Source organism: Nerophis ophidion, linkage group LG03 (assembly GCF_033978795.1).
Source record: "Nerophis ophidion isolate RoL-2023_Sa linkage group LG03, RoL_Noph_v1.0, whole genome shotgun sequence".
Classification (NCBI taxonomy): Eukaryota; Metazoa; Chordata; class Actinopteri; order Syngnathiformes; family Syngnathidae; genus Nerophis; species Nerophis ophidion.
In genome coordinates this window covers 19,032,767-19,050,780 of record NC_084613.1, presented here as the reverse complement: position 1 = coordinate 19,050,780, position 18,014 = coordinate 19,032,767, and the positions used below count along the sequence as shown (strand labels likewise).

The following is an 18,014-nucleotide window of genomic DNA, read 5'->3' as shown; positions in this document are numbered from 1 at the left end:
ATTAAGGAAATATACAATTTGTATACTGATTATATTATTACACAATTGCTTTGAAATCATAGGTAAAGGTGACAAGCAGATACACAACTATCCATTTTTATCTTCATGAAAATATTTTTGTTGTACAGTATATAATATTTTGCATGATCAGATAATATTAAAGTTTAAAACATGTGCACTTTTCTTAATTTAAAGAACCAATGCATTTTGTAAAAAAAAAAAAAAACATTTCCAGGCCGCAAATCTGGCCCCTGGGCCCTGAGTGCTCGGGGTATTGTGGCAATTTTGAATGCCAACAAAGAAATCGACTCAAAAAATGCTCCAACGTAAGGTTCCACTTTTCCAAAACATGCGGTAGCTTGATGATAATACACATTAGCTTTGCTATTGAGATGCTACCAATGAGCATTAGCTATTTTACATGGTGATTTCACCTTCTCCAAATTAGTTAGTGAAAACTACAACTACTAACAGCTGGTGCGTAATAAGTACATTACCTGCAATATTAACACTTTTTAGGGCACAGCAAAAGACTAGGTATCAAATATTGAACTGAAAAGCCAACAAGACTATAAACTACACACACTACTGATGTCGTGGACTTGCAACTTCAATTGAGACTCAGAAATGTGATAATAAAACAAGATATAACAACTGGACAGCAGTTGTGATAATCGGCTCGTTTCTAAATGTTGGTATAATTTTTTTTAATTTTATTATCAAAAAAACAATAGATTTTTATTAACACGCACACATAAAAATACTAAAAATTGGTACCGTTGGGGACCAATATTGTATCCCAGGTACAGTACAGGGTCAGGAATGGGTCAGCAACTCTAAATGTTGAAAGAGGCATATTAGACCAAAATACAAAAAAAAAAGTGTCTGGAGCTGCACAAAATTAAGAGCCATATATAAGTGTTATAATGAAGGCAAAACATGATGTAAGTGTCTATATTAGCTATCAAAATGACTGTGTGTCACAGGCTGACGCAAATCTTTGTTGACAGAAATGTTGTAATATTTATTCTACACATGTTTGCAACATTAGTAAAAAGGAGGCTTCTCAGAGGGTGAGATAACTCCTGAAAATGACTGGCTTGGATGGCCAAAGGTATAAATGTGTGTGTCCAAGTTAAAGGAAATTACATATTTAGTAATGGAATTATTACAATCTTTGCTGTGGTCTGGAACAACATGGCACTCAAACAGAAATGCAGTTAATATTACATACAGATAATGTGTCACGAGACATGCAAATGTGGTTTAAATACACAGAGGACATAATCATAGGAAATTAAATGAGCCTAAATATACCCACAAACAAGGCATAATGATGCAATATGTACTTACAGCTAGCCTAAATAGTATGTTAGCATCGATTAGCCTGCAGTCATGCACTGACCAAATATGCCTGATTAGCGCAAGTTAATATCATCAACAAAGCTCACCTTTGTGCATTCACACACAGCATAAAACGTTTGGTGGACAAAATGAGACAAAGGAGTGGCTTAAAACACGTGTTTCTGTGGCAGAGTTGGAGAAAGTGGTACGTGTAAAAAAAACTTGTCGACAAAATGGCGCTTGCCAAATACTCTCAGCACAAACATATTAAACTGTGGAATTTCTAACAATTAGGAAGGTTTGTGTCATGTTTGTCTTCGCACAGAAACCATTTTCAAACAAAAAATATATTTTTTTCCCTCATGTTTTTCCATTTTCATACATTTTTGACCCCTGTCCTAACCTTTCCCTAGGTTTTTGTGTTGTTAATGTACGAAATGTATCAAAGTGAAACCCAGTTAGAACACCTGTAAACTATTACAAACCCCGTTTCCATATGAGTTGGGAAATTGTATTAGATATAAACGGAATACAATGATTTGCAAATCCTTTTCAACCCATATTCAATTGAATGCACTACAAAGACAATATATTTGAGGTTCAAACTCATAAACTTTATTTTTTTTTGCAAATAATAATTCACTTAGAATTTCATGGCTGCAACACATACCAAAGTAGTTGGGAAAGGGCATGTTCACCACTGTATTACATCACCTTTTCTTTTAACAACACTTAATAAATGTTTGGGAACTGAGGAAACTAATTGTTGAAGCTTTGAAAGTGGAATTATTTCCCATTTTTGTTTTATGTAGAGCTTCAGTCGTTCAATAGTCCGGGGTCTCCTCTGTCGTATTTTACGCTTCATAATGCGCCACACATTTTCGATGGGAGACAGGTCTGGACTGCAGGGGGGCCAGGAAAGTAGCCGCACTCTTTTTTTACGAAGCCACGCTGTTGTAACACTTGTATTGCTGAAAAAAGCAGGGGCGTCCATGATAATGTTGCTTGGATGACAACACATGTTGTTCCAAAACCTGTATGGACCATTCAGCATTAATGGTGCCTTCACAGATGTGTAATTTACCCATGCCTTGGACACTAATACACCCCCATACCATCACAGATGCTGGCTTTTGAACTTTGCCCCTATAACAATCCGGATGGTTATTTTCCTCTTTGTTAAGGAGGACAGCACGTCCACATTTTCCAAATATAACTTGAAATGTGGACTCGTCAGACCACAGAACACTTTTCCACTTTGCTTCAGTCCATCTTAGATGATCTTGGGCCCAGAGAAGCCACAGGTGTTTCTGGGTATTGTTGATGAATGGGTTTGGCTTTGCATATTAGAGTTTTAACTTGCACTTACAGATGTAGCGACTAACTGTGGTTACTGACAGTAGTTTTATGAAGTGTTCCTGAGCCCATGTGATGATATCCTTTACACACTGATGTCGGTTTTTGATGCAACACCACCTGAGGGATCAAAAGTCCGTAATATCATCGCTTACGTGCAGTGATTTCTCCAGATTCTCTGAACTTTTTGATGATTTTGCAGACCGTAGATGGTAAAATCCCTAAATTCCTTGCAATAGCTCGTTGAGAAATGTTGTTCTAAAACTGTTCGACAAGTTGCTTACAAAGGGGTGACCCTCATCACATCTTTGTTTGTGAATTACTTAGCATTTCATGGAAGCTGCTTTTATACCCAATCATGGCACCCAAATGTTCCCAATTAGCCTGCACACCTGTGGGATGTTCCATATAAGTGTTTGATGAGCATTCCTCAACTTTATCAGTATTTATTGCCACCTTTCCCAACTTCTTTGTCACGTGTTGCTGGCATCAAGTTCTAAAGTTAATGATTATTTGCAAAAAAAAAGATGTTTATAAGTTTGAACATCAAATATGTTGTCTTTGTAGCATATTCAACTGAATATGGGTTGAAAAGGATTTGCAAATCATTGTATTCCATTTATATTTACATCTAACACAATTTCCCAACTCATATGGAAACGGGGTTTGTAAGTGACATTTCAGGCCTTCAGTGACATCATAAGCCTGAAACGATCCTCCTGAATGTGTTCCACGCAGGCCGTCTGACACGCTAGAGCATTTCAACGTGACGCAGCAGCAGATGGTGTCACAGACCAACCACGTCAACCACCACAGAGCTCCAGAGGGTCCGAGACCCGTGGTCCACGAGGTCCTCTTGGAGCCCATACACCACGAAGCGGACTACAGCTTCCAACGAGACTCTCCGGCCGCCGCGGAGATGGATACCCACGCTTCCCTCCCCGCCCACCCCGCCCACCCCGCGGCCTCCGCCTTCCCGCAGCCTGACCAGTCCTCTTCGTCGGCGCCCGTGTCCCGGGTGTCCTCGCGAGCGCCGTCGCGGGCCGCCTCCACGCTACCCCCCAGCGTCTGCACCAGAAATGGCTTGGTGGAGACTCCCAGCCCCATCTTGGAGCCTAACGGGATCGCCGCAGGGACGTACCAGAGGGCGGCGGCCAACCCCGAGGGCAACGGGCACAAAGAAGTGCGGAGGAGAAGTACTCTGGAGCAGGTGGAGCACTGGGTGAAGGTGCAGAAGGCGGAACTCAAAGGGTAGGTGGCCGAGTTACAAAGTGCATCTTTGCTTACTTAAAGGGGAACATTATCACCAAACCTATGCAAGCGTCAATATATACCTTCATGTTGCAGAAAAAAGAACATGTATTTTTTTAACCGATTTCCGAACTCTAAATGGGTGAATTTTGGCGAATTAAACGCCTTTCTGTTTATCGGTCTTTTAGCGATGACGTCAGAACGTGACATCACCGAGGTAACACACCCGCCATTTTCATTTTCACATTACAAACACCGGGTCTCAGCTCTGTTATTTTGCGTTTTTTCGACTATTTTTTGGAACCTTGGAGACATCATGCCTCGTCGGTGTGTTGTCGGAGGGTGTAACAACACTAACAGGGAGGGATTCAAGTTGCACCACTGGCAAGAAATCTGCCGCCAGACCCCCATTGAATGTACCAGAGTGTCTTCACATTTGACCGGCGATGCTAAGACAGACATGGCACAGAGATGTATGGATAACCTGCAGATGCATTTGCAACGATTAAGTCAACGAAATCAGAAAGGTGAGTTTTGTTGATGTTGTTGACTTATGTGCTAATCACACATATTTGGTCACGGCATGACTGCCAGCTAATCGATGCTAACATGCTATTTACGCTAGCTGTATGTACATTTGAAACTAGATACCCACATTTAATGTGAAACAAACACTTACCAATCAACGGATTTAAGTTGCTCCAGTGTCACAAGATGTGAAAGTCCTAATCGTTTGGTCCGCACATTTTACCGGCGATGCTAATAAGGCAGCCATGCTATGAGCCACTTCATTAGGTACACCCACGCTATGGCCCAATAGCGTCAATAGCTATTCGCTCAATAGCTTCAATTTCTTCTTCAATTTCGTTTTCGCTATTTGCCTCCATACGCCGACCATCTGTTTCAATACATGCGTAATCTGTTGAATCGCTTAAGCCGCTGAAATCCGAGTCTGAATCCGAGCTAATGTTGCTATATCTTGCTGTGGTAACCGCCATGTTGTTTGTATTGGCAGCCCTGTATGACGTCACAGGGAAATGGATAGTGGTTTCGAAGATAGCGAAAATAAGGCACTTTAAAGCTTTATTTAGGGATATTCCGGGACCGGTAAAATTTTGAAAAAAACTTCAAAAAATACAACAAGCCACTGGGAACTGATTTTTATTGTTTTTAACCCTTTTGAAATTGTGATAATGTTCCCCTTTAAAGGATAATCATTTCGCCACATCTAGTGTGTATGTGACAATCATTGGTACTTTAACCTTAACTTTAACTTTAACGAGCGTCTGTCAGTCCCCATTTGGAGTAAAAGCAGGACTTTTTTGAAAGCAAACAAGCTAACCTGTCAAAATAAGGAGTTTGAATATACTGAAAATGTGTTTAAACATATTGGTTATTAGGATTAAAGGCCTACTGAAACCCACTACTACCGACCACGCAGTCTGATAGTTTATATATCAATGATGAAATATTAACATTGCAACACATGCCAATACGGCCGGTTTAGTTTACTAAATTGCAATTTTAAATTGCCCGCCAGGTATCTTATTGAAAACGTAGCGGATTGATGACGCTTATGTTGACGCGTGCTTGTGACGTTATTGGTTGGGGCGGACATTTTATCCCAGCACCACTCACGGCTAAAAGTCGTCTGCTTTAATCGCATAATTACATAGTATTTTGGACATCTGTGTTGCTGAATCTTTTGCAATTTGTTCAATTAATAATGGAGACGTCAAAGAAGAATGCTGTTGGTGAAAAGCGGTGGATTGCAGCTGTCTTTAGAAACCAAAACACAGCCGGTGTTTCTTTGTTGTGAAGCTTTAATATGGAACAGAGCGGTCAAGCGAACATGTTTCTCTACCACATGTCAACCAGCAAATTTTTGGATGACAAAATTGTGATATTAAGTCGGCTCTTACCGGAGACTTGAGCGGAGTTTGCGTCCTCCTGCAGCAGCTGTTAAAAAAGCAGCTTTGACTTTCTTAGCTCCTCCTAATGGCTTCCCTCAGAGACACTGGCGGTCACCGCAGCCCTCTGACTTTCAGGTGTGACTTTATAATCTCACTAAAACACTAGTAACACAATAAGCAGATAAGGGATTTTCCAGAATTATCCTAGTAAATGTGTCTAATAACGTCACCTTTTAAAAAAAAAAAGTTTTTATTTTTTATTTTTTTTTGTGCTTCGCTCTAACTTTCCTCATTCACGAATCTTTCGTCCTCGCTAAAATTAATGGGGAAAATGTCGCTTTCTGGTGCCGAATCGCTAGTGCTCCTGGTGGCTATGATTATGAACAATGTGAGGAGCCCTACAACCCGTGACGTCACACGCCCATCGCCTGCTACTTCTGGTACAGGCAAGGCTTTTTTATTAGTGGCCAAAAGTTGCGAAATTTATCGTCGATGTTCTCTACTAAATCCTTTCAGCAAAAATATGGCAATATCGCGAAATGATCAAGTATGAAACATAGAACAGACCTGCTATCCCCGTTTGAATAAGAAAATCTAATTTCAGTAGGCCTTTAACAGGTTGTCCTTTAAAAGGGAAAAAGTTGCAAAAATTGTATCCCAGAATGGTGTCCAAAGTGCGACCCAGGGGCCATTTGTGGCTCGCGGCACATTTTAAAAATACTCTCATGTAAAAATAGTGGAATGAAAGAGCAAAGAGGTGAAATGTAAGGAGGAAAACTTGCAACTTGACTCTAATAACAATTATAAAACAATAATAATAACAATAATATTTTCATATTCATTGCTAAAAAAAAAAACTCTACTAATTACATTTTTTTATGAATTATTGGCTTATTTGAGGCTCCAATTTTGGGGAAAATATCAAGTCTTGTGTTTTTCCGTTTAAAAACTAAGTTTTCTTTGGCAAAAAAGGCTTACAACAAACAAAGATGTTAATAATTTATAAATGACGGATAGATCTAAAGTTGATCTAGAGATTTAGGCATTGAAAGTAAAAAATGAAATCCTTTTATGACTTATTTTTAACACTTTTATATGTGGGTCATGTTGGATCCCTGAGAATTTTAGAATTGTTTTAAACTGTTATTGCTGCAAACATAATAATGAATCAAAACCAATGTTTTTATGAATTATTGACATATTTAAGGGTCAAATTACTTCACATCACATATTCCATCCTGATCATTTATTGTGAGAAAAATTGCATATTTTGTGCTTTTGCCATAAAAGAACAACTTAATATCGTTTAATAGATCTGAAGTTGATGTAAAAATGTTAAGCATTGAAAGTAAAAAAAAAAACCCTAAACATTTATATAACTTATTTTTAACACTTTTATGAGTGAGGTCCTTTTTATTCCCCGAGAATTTTAGTGGTATTTTTTTTCTTTTTACTTCACATCAAATATTTCACTTTCAACATCCATTTTCTACCGCTTGTCCCTCTGTAACATTTCTTTGAAGAAATATTGAAAATTTTGCGTTTTCGCCATTAAAAAAACAAACAAAACAAAACAAAAAAGATATTGACGAGTAGATCTGAAGTTAATCTACAAATTTTAGCGTTGAAAGTAAAAAAAACATGAATATGACATATTTTTTACAATTTTATGAGTGAGGTCCTTTTGGATCCCCAACAATTTGTTTCCCTTAAAACTGTCATTGCTTCAAAAATAATACTGAATCAAAATCAATGTTTTTTTAATTATTGACCTATTTAAGGCTCCAATTACTTCACATCAAATATCCCAATTTGAATATTTCTTGGGAAAAATATTGCATATGTTGTGTTTTTGCCATAGAAAAATCATATCGACTAATAGATCTAAAATTGATCTAGAAATTTAAGAGCTGACATTCTCAGGTTATTGAATCGATCACATCTGGACTCTTTGTTTTGTCTTAGAAGACGTTTAACCTCTCATCCAAGTAGGCTTCATCAGGTTCATGCTTTAGATTTAGCTTGGTCAGATCTAGTCTGGTCCACACCTGGGAAAAAATTATATATATATATATATATATATATATATATATATATATATATATATATATATATACAAACAAACATATATACAAAGTGAATTGGCTGCCGCAGGCTTTAATTTTTTTAATGTGCGGCCCTTAGGAGAAAAAGTTTGGAAACCCCTGGTGTGTATCATGACAATTAAGCTTTCTAATGACGTAAAAGCTGCCAGCTGTGTCATAAAAATATTCATTAGACCAGGGGTGTCAAACTGATTTTAGATCGGTGGCTACATAGAGAAAAATCTACTCCCAAGTGGGGCCGGACTGGTAAAATGACGTCACGATAACTTGAAAATAAAGAAGACTTCAGATAGTTTTCTTTGTTTGAAAATAGAACAAGCACATTCTGAAATTGTACAAATCATAATGTCTGTTGTTTTTTTTTACACTTACCTGTTTCAGTTAATAGTATTTTATCTTTATTTGTCGTTATTTATATTTCTGAATACATTTTGTGATAATGTTCATCAGTCAACTCGTTGGTGTTCATTTTTAATCCATCAAGATAAAAAATGATATCAAAATCCAATTACAGAATGTTATATATCTAGTTTGATCATTTTCCTAAACTGATCGTCGTACTAATGTGTTTTTTTTTGTTTTGTTTTTTTACATATGTAGCCTCATCTACAAAGATACAAAGAATTGCTATTGCGACATCTAGTGGACACATTTAGAACAGCTGTTTCTTTTAAATTTTTATACTTAGCAAACTCATTACGCGGACCGGATAAAACCCTTTTGCAGGCCTGATCCGGCCCTCGGGTTGTACGTTTGACCCCCCTGCATTAGACTGTCCAAGAATCGTGCTCTGACACTGGACCGTGTGTTCTTGTGTTCGTGACAGTCCTCCATCCAGGGACAACACGCTCCCGCGCCGCACGCCGCCCTCCCAGCCCAAGTTCAGCACCCTGGACGCATACCAGACCTTGCCAAAGACCCCTCGTCCCAGTCCCCCGCCGGCGCGACTGGGCGAGTACAAGTACGCCCAGGACCGCCTGAGCCACTTCCGTCTCACGCCAGAGCTGAGTGGCCCGGGATCGAACACGACCCTGCAGCTGTACGAGTGGCAGCAGCGCCAGCAGTACCGCCACGGCAGCCCCACCGCGCCTCTCTACACGCCGGCTCCGGACTACCCGTACGGCGCCCGGCCCCCCTACGCCGCCAAGCACAACGGATCACCCCGCTGCGTGTCCGTACCGCCGTCGCCCGCCGATATGCAGCCGCCGGGAACCTGCAGGACCTTGTCGCCCCCTCGCCGCCCGCACACGCCTGCTGACCGGGTGACAGTAAGACCCCTGGGGGACGCCTCGATGGTGGACACGCCCTTCACTGTTTCCCCCCGCAGGACCAAATCTCAGCTCTTCAAGGTAAAAAAAATAATAATTCTCAATTACTTCTTCTTTTGTCTTGAGGAAGGCCAGCTTTTTCTTGTAATGAGGCGTAATTGTCGAAACAAGACGAGGGTAAATGTCAGGAAAACATAACAAGGAGTGAAGTCATTAGTTGTTTGTTTTGGTCCTTGGCGACCAAGCGTCTCTCAGTCTGCTCCACTAAGCGGAAGAATTATCAGTCGTAGCACCTCCACTGCAAAATGTGACGGCCGACATTCGCTTAAATGACCACAGCTGTCAACCAGGTGTGAATACTGTCTTTAGTGGCGTGATGGACGCACACACAAGCACAGGCGCCGATCTACATTTCTGCCAGTGGCTGTGTGTGTATTAGGGTGTCCCCATACCAAAGGCAAAACCTAGTAACTCACTTCTAGCTGATTTTGAGAAAACAAAGGAAAACCAATCTATCTTGATGCTGTCTTACAAAGATCTACAAAGTCATCAAACGTATAGATGTTTTCTTGAGCTTTCATTTTCTTGCCGATTGAGCCACGGATTGAATCTGCTCTCATGAACGTGTGTGCCCTTTCTCCAGATATTTTATCACAATCTCGGGTGGGCCCCATTCTGCGTTTGCACATTGGGGGCAAGAGCCGTGTACAGCGTCCAGTTTTTCTTTCGACCTTCACAGTTATCTGCCCAAAAGAGTATGCAAGGGGAAGAATCAAGAGCAATACATTTAATGAAGGTGCTTGCAACGTCCTGGGCCAATCTTCCAAATATCCCCTCGTGCCATAATATCACATAATCAGGTTGACCGTCAGCCCCCATTCGTGCAAATGTCTCATTAAAGACAATAAGGCGACTGACAAAGAAGCTCCGATCGGTCCCTTATCTACGCGGTTATGTGTTAGTTGCTAGGTCCTGCCATGCGCGTAACAGCTTACCTACGGAAGAAATTACAATATCGCATACACAAATGTAAAGCATATCATCTAGGAACTCCAAAATTATTATCTGCTCATTTTTGACCAAAATCGAGTTACTGGGTTTTGCCTTTGGACGGGAGAAAAGTATTTTGGTACTTTCCGATACTTCTCTAAATAAATGAGATAAAAAAAAAATGTCATTATTGGCTTTATTTAAAAAAAAAAAAAACTTAGGGTACATTAAACATATGTTTCTTATTGCTATTTGTCCTTAAATAAAATAGTGAACATACAAGACAACTTAACTTGTCTTTTAGTAGTAAGTAATATGCAGTAACATTCTATTATTTTGTCTAAATCAGTGGTCCACAACCTTTTTGTATCCACGGACCGGTCAACGCTTAATAATTTGTCCCGCGGCCCGGGGGGGATCCCTTTTTTTTTTTTTTTTTTTTTTTTGTCATGAAAAAGGGACGTTTTTGTCATGAAAATGGGAAGTTTTTGTGGTTGGTGCACTAATTGTAAGTGTATATTTTGTTTTTTATGTTGATTTAATGAAAAAAAAAAAATAATTTTTTTTTTAAATAGAAATGAATAAAAAATTCTTCCGGTACCAATCGGGCCACGGTACCGGGCCGCGACCCGGTGGTTGGGGACCACTGGTCTAAATGATTAAGGACAAGTGGTAGAAAATGTATTATTACCGTTTTTTCAGGAGTATACGTCGCACCAGCCTAAAACGCATAATAAAGAAGGAAAAAAACATATATACGTCGCACTGGAGTATAAGTCTCATTTTTGGGGGAAATTTATTTGATAAAATCCTACACCAAGAATAGACATTTGAAAGGCAGTTTAAAATAAATAAAGAATAGTGAACAACAAGCTGAATAAGTGTACGTTATTACAGTGGTCCCCAACCACTCGATTGGTACGGGCCCGCAGAATAATTTTGTATCAAATTTTTAATTTATTTTTTTGAAAATTTTTTTATTTTTTATTTTTATTAAATCAACATAAAAAACACAAGATACACTTACAATTAGTGCACCAACCCAAAAAACCTCCCCTTTTTCATGACAAAAACCTCCCTTTTTCATGACATACAACCCCCCCCCCCCCCCCCCCCCCCAACCCCCCCACCCCCGGGCCGCAGGACAAATTATCAAGCGTTGACCGGTCCGCAGCTACAAAAAGGTTGGAGACCACTGCCTTATATGATGCATAAATAACCAACTGAGAAGGTAGGTGCCTGGTATGTTAATGTAACATATTATGGTAAGAGTCATTCAAATAACTATAACATATAGAACATGCTATACGTTTACCAAACAATCTGTCACTCCTAATCGATAAATCCCATGAAATCTTCTTCCTCGATGTTGCTTCTAAACAACTCTGCCAACTCCAAAGGTATGCGCCGCTTCCTCTTGTCGTTTTTTGCTGCATATTTCACTACGTCCAGCTTGTAATCTGCAGTACATGATTTCCTTTTTGGTGCCATTTTTGTTCAGCCTTTCTCAGTTTTTATAAGTTACCGCCAACGATAAAATGACCCATTTTAATAGCTGCGGAAGTGGCATATAGCAGTTAGCATTCCATGACCCACAATGCACTTCTGCCATGACCCTCCCCCGCCAAATTCTTATCGGTTGACGTATGTGTGACAATTGCTGACATTTTCTTGGTCTCTTCCGCGAATTAGATGAACAATATTATTTGATATTTCACGGTAATGTGTTAATAATTTCACACACAAGTCGCTCCGGAGTATATGTCGCACCCCCGGCCAAACTATGAAAAAAACTTTGATTAATAGTCCGAAAAATACGGTAATCTACTTGTCCATTTACTGTTAATATCCGCTTACTTTCTGTTTCAACATGTTCTATCTACACTTCTGTTAAAATGTAATAATCACTTATTCTTCTGTTTTTTGATACTTTACATTAGTTTTGGATGACCCCACAAATTGGCTACTATATTGGATCCACTATGGACTGGACTCTCACTGTTATGTTGGATCCACTATGGACTGGACTTTCACAATATCATGTTAGAACCGCTCGACATCCATTGCTTTTGGTCTCCCCTACGTGGGTTCTGTACCGTGGATGTCGTTGTGGCTTGTGCAGCCCTTTGAGACACTTGTGATTTAGGGCTATATAAATAAACATTGATTGATTTATTAATATCAATCTGATGCCAAATAGTTACAGGTTCATACATTGGTCACATTCAAAGTCCATCATGTGTCCAGGGACATATTTCCTGAGTTTATAAACATAATATACATTTTAAAAAAACAAAATATTTTGTGATGTTAAAAAATATCAATGTAATCATAGTAGTACCGACTAGATACAGTGGGGCAAAAAAGTATTTAGTCAGCTACTGATTGTGCAATTTCTCCTACTTAAAATGATGACAGAGGTCTGTAATTTTCATCATAGGTACACTTCAACTGTGAGAGACAGAATGTGGAAAAAAATCCAGGAATTCACATTGTAGGAATTTTTAAGAATTTGTAAATTATGGTGGAAAATAAGTATTTGGTCAACCATTCAAAGCTCTCACTGATGGAAGGAGCTTTTGGCTCAAAATCTAACGATACATGGCCCCATTCATTCTTTCCTTAACACGGATCAATCGTCCTGTCCCCTTAGCAGAAAAACTGCCCCAAAGCATTATGTTTCCACCCCCATGCTTCACAGTAGGTGTGGTGTTCTTGAGATGCAACTCAGTATTTTTCTTCCTCCAAACACGACGAGTTGAGTTTATACCAAAATGTTCTATTAAGTTTTCATCTGACCACATGACATTCTCCCAATCCTCTGCTGTATCATCGTTGTATCCATTTTGGTATAAACTCAACTCGTGGTGTTTGGAGGAAGAAGAATACTGAGTTGCATCCCAAGAACACCATACCTACTGTGAAGCATGGGGGTGGAAACCTCATGCTTTGGAGCTGTTTTTCTGCTAAGGGGACAGGACAATTGATCCGTGTTAAGGAAAGAATGAATGGGGCCATGTATCATGAGATTTTGAGCCAAAACCTCCTTCCATCAGTGAGAGCTTTGAATGGTTGACCAAATACTTATTTTCCACCATAATTTACAAATTCTTAAAAATTCCTACAATGTGAATTCCTGGATTTTTTTCCACATTCTGTCTCTCACAGTTGAAGTGTACCTATGATGAAAATTACAGACCTCTGTCATCATTTTAAGTGGGAGAACTTGCACAATCGGTGGCTGACTAAATACTTTTTTGCCCCACTGTACGCTATTGTATGTGGTATCATTACAGTGGATGTTAGGTGTAGCTCCACCAATGGCGTTTGTTTATATTATAGCCTCCCGGCAGAGTTGGTACTGCAGGGAACTCTGGGAATTTCTTCTGTAGTGTTTAGATTGTGTTGCGGTGCAAATGTCCTTCGAAAATGTATTTTTTTGTTGTTTATTGTGGTTTTACTATATGGCACATGTTTATGACAGTTTTGGCGTTGTTCATACAGCCACCCTTAGTGCGACATGTATGGCTGTTGACCAAGTATGCCCCTCTTTCGCTCGTGTGCAGTGTGTTCAAAGTTAAGATGATTATGTCATTAGTTCATTATCGGGCATAACGAAATCTTGGTTAGGCTTTGTTAATTATAGACTATATTATTTGCCACTTGATTTTTTTATGTAAAATGGACTAACCTCGCCACAAAATTAAGAAGAAGAAGATTGATTTTTAAACAATTATTTGAAAGATTGAAAGTTGCCATCAAGCCCACGTGGGTGCACGGCATTGTTGTGATCAGCGCCTATGCACACAAGTCTTTTACCACTCTATTTACTGTTTGTGTGTGTGTGTGTGTGTGTGTGTGTGTGTGTGTGCGTGTGTGTGTGTTGGCAGGCGTCCACCATCGAGAGGCACTCCCTGCCTCCATCCAACTACATCACACACACTGTCAGCGCGCCAAGCCTGCACGGGAAAACGGTAAGTCTGACTTACGCCACCCAATAGGAATTCACGACACGACTAACATGACCAGGAAAACATTCAGGGGACTCCAAGCCACGCGTTTGGCCCTCGGGACGTTGTGAGTTTACGACGGAATCTGGCCTGCAGTTTGCCTCCGACCTAATTGTAAAATATCTTGACGGTAATAATGACCATGAATTGCACTTTGAAGTGTACACAGCACGGCATGTTTATGTACAACCAAACCTTTCCCACTTGCGGGGCGCATAAAATGACACAAAAAGTCAACACACGCGGTCAGACGAGACGCAACCTGCTCGCTGAACTTTGTGGGTGTTATAAAGCGTGTCCATGCACCGCACATAATTCAAAATTACACTCATTCAAATTCCATTAGGTACAGCCGTATTCCGCCAGGCCACAATATTAGGTACAGCTGTTTTCCGCCGCCAGGCCTCTACATTAGGTACAGGTGTATTCTGCCAGGCCACTTCATTAGGTACAGGTGTATTCTGCCAGGCCACAACATTTGCCACAGGTGTATCCCGCCAGGCCACAACATTTTGCACAGCTGTATCCCGCCAGGCCACAACATTTGGCACAGGTGTATACCGCCAGGCCATAACATTAGATACAGCCGTATTCCGCCAGACCACAACATTAGGTACAGCTGTTTTCCGCCACCGGGCCACAACATTAGGTACAGGTGTATTCTGCCAGGCCACAAAATTTGGCACTGGTGTATACCGCCAGGCCACAACATTTGGCACAGCTGTATCCCGCCAGGCCACAACATTTGGCACAGGTGTATACCGCCAGGCCACAACATTTGGCACAGCTGTATCCCGCCAGGCCACAACATTTGGCACAGGTGTATACCGCCAGGCCACAACATTAGATACAGCCGTATTCCGCCAGACCACAACATTAGGTACAGCTCTTTTCCGCCGCCGGGCCACAACATTAGGTACAGGTGTATTCTGCCAGGCCACTTCATTAGGTACAGGTGTATTCTGCCAGGCCACAACATTTGGCACTGGCGTATACCGCCAGGCCACAACATTTGGCACTGGCGTATACCGCCAGGCCACAACATTTGGCACAGGTGTATCCCGCCAGGCCACAACATTTGGCACAGCTGTATCCCGCCAGGCCACAACATTTGGCACTGGTGTATACCGCCAGGCCACAACATTAGGTACAGTCGTATTCCGCCAGGCCACAACATTAGGTAGAGCTGTTTTCCGCCGCCGGGGCACAACATTAGGTACAGGTATATTCTGCCAGATCACAACATTAGGTGCAGGTGTATTCCACGAGGCTACAACATTTGGCAGAGTTGTATACCGCCAGGCCACAACATTAGGTACAGCTGTAATCCGCCAGGCTACATTTGGCACAGTTGTATACTGCCAGGGCACAACATTAGGTACAGCTGTAATCCGCCAGGCTACATTTGGCACTGGTGTACCTTGTGGATAGAATGTTGGATTGAATAATAGAATAGCATGATCGTATTGTAAAACGATTTTTCGTTGTTTTGTTGGTTAGACCGGATCTGAAGCGTACCGCTATTATTGTGAAGCCCCCAACCAGGCGTGCGTGTTTTTTCTGAGAATAGACTTGGCGTGTTTTGATGAAAATCTCAGATAAGTGACTTCAGATTTTCTTCGTCTTTGTTTCTTTTGAGCGTGTATTACATCTTACTAAGGCAGTTTGAGAAGCCATATACATTTTATGTTTTCAATGCACTTAACTGTAATCAAAACATGGACGTGAAGCTCCTCCTCACTCCAAGCAGCAATGCACGCTGAGCGTTCGCTCAAATGATGTCGCTTCATGACGACTGAACGTAAAATTGTCTGGTCTTGTCCGGAGAACGACTTGCCATGGCTTTGGATCTGAGATTTACATAAAGTCCCCCTTTCTTTGTGCAGTTCTGCGAGCTATTTTAGAGCCTGTGGCTCAACAGTAACTGGACGCCATTACACATTTCTCCAAGCTACGGAACGGGCCGAGGATCAAAAAACGTTAATCGTGCATTAGAAAAGTGATTGGCGTTAAAGGAACTAATAGTTAACCCGGTATTATCGCGTTAACTTTGACAGCCCCTAATATATGTCTGTGTGTGTATGTACTGTATATTTCTTATGTGTCTGTGTGCGTGTGTGTGTGTGTATATATATATATATATGTTTAAATGTATAGACATAAATATTTTGGGGTGTCAAAAAAAAATCGATTTTAGAATAAATAGCGATTTGTATTTGAAACAAATATTGATGGATTCAAAACAAAATTTAAATCGATAAAAAAGAAATTCGAAAAAAATGTTTTTTTTTTCTTATTTTTTACTTATTTATTTATATTTCCAGTTTGAGCCTGCTGAATAATCCAAGCAGTGCTGATACCTAGCTGGAGGCTTGTGTGTAGTTCAAGAGTAAAAAAAGACAGTGCTGGGGAAAAAAGAAGAAAAAGAATAAATATATAATATTAAATAAAAATAGAAAAAAATATATATGTATGTGTGTGAGTGTGTATGTATGTGGTAAATATATATATAATATATGTGTGTGCATATATATATATATACATACACACACATATATATATAATGTATATACATACAAAAATGTAATAATACATAAAATAAAACTACAAACTTCTAACAAAATGTAATAATAAATATTTTATCACGTAGATGTTTCTTAACTAAACTGTCAATAAATTATAGTACAGCTTCACCACTTTAGTCATGATTTTGAAAACCTTTTTTTATGACTTTCGCTCTCGACGTCTTCTGTCTGTTTGATATTGTCATTACTGCCTCAAGTGGTGGAAAAGTGTACCACAACCAAGTACCGCTGCGGCCCATACGGACCTCAGCTGAGAAACCGCTAATTTACCGGCGGCCCAACAATGGTTAGGAAACACTGAACTTGAGTCCCCATCACGCTTCCATCAAGATGAGCCTTTCTGCTCCACTCAAACAAACACGTGACTTGAGGTGTGCTCACAAAGGTGAACACTAACGAGACCAATAATGCCTGACAGCCCGAAGAGCTCACCCTGCTCCTCATTCAGCTGCGGCGCCACCAGGCCAAGATGGCGGCCGCTCGCCAGCACACCATAGCGCAGCTGCAGCAGCGCCAGATCGCCACTAACAGCACTGCCGGCCCCCCTCCGCTCACGCACCTCACTCTGTTGGGCCCTTCGGCTACACCGGGCCCCTGCGACAGCCAGGTGGGCCCACCCCGCAGCGCCGTCATCATCATCGCCATCATGCATAGGACGAGGCGTGTTGTGTTGGTGTAGCATGTGCTGTGGCTTCATGGCTGCTGGATGTCGTCACCGCACCGACCATCCCTCCGACGCTACATCTCGGCAGCGGCGGCGCCTTTGGGGTGTAACGGTACGCCATGATCACGCTTCCATACGTAACTCGGTTTTAAGGTGCCGTTTGGGTGTTTACGTAGTCAGGGAGGAAAATGCAAAACAAATGGTTTACGTTTATCATATTTTTTTGGAACATAAGGCCCACCGGTTATAAGGTGCATTAAAGGGGTCATATTGTTTTGTTTTTGTTTTTTTTACATGTAAAACACTTTGTTTTTTTTACATGTAAAACACTTTCTTGTGGTCTGCATAACATGTAATGGTAGTTATTTTAACATATAATGGTGGTTATTTTGGTCAAAATATTGCATAGATTATCAAATAAATTCTTAATCGAATAAAAAAATTAAACTAAATATATATATATATATATTTTTTCTAATATTTTATTTTATTTTGTAAATCTGTCCTATGCAGCCACCCAGACAAATC

The 18,014-nt window shown here is 40.4% G+C and overlaps 1 protein-coding gene across 7 annotated transcripts in view; it reads left to right on the top strand.

The window, feature by feature from the left end:
• The window catches only part of LOC133549261 (pleckstrin homology domain-containing family A member 7-like), a 287,420-nt gene that overhangs the window by 233,709 nt on the left and 35,697 nt on the right, over nt 1-18,014 (top strand). For 4 of the 7 annotated variants that reach the window (XM_061894492.1, XM_061894491.1, XM_061894493.1 and 1 more), the window contains 4 exons: nt 3,439-3,951; nt 8,796-9,318; nt 14,118-14,201; nt 17,241-17,429. In XM_061894492.1, coding sequence (XP_061750476.1) covers nt 3,439-3,951; nt 8,796-9,318; nt 14,118-14,201; nt 17,241-17,429 — 1,309 coding nt within the window. The remainder of the gene's footprint in view (nt 1-3,438; nt 3,952-8,795; nt 9,319-14,117; nt 14,202-17,240; nt 17,430-18,014) is intronic. The other 3 variants (XM_061894496.1, XM_061894498.1, XM_061894497.1) reach the window with 1 other exon arrangement.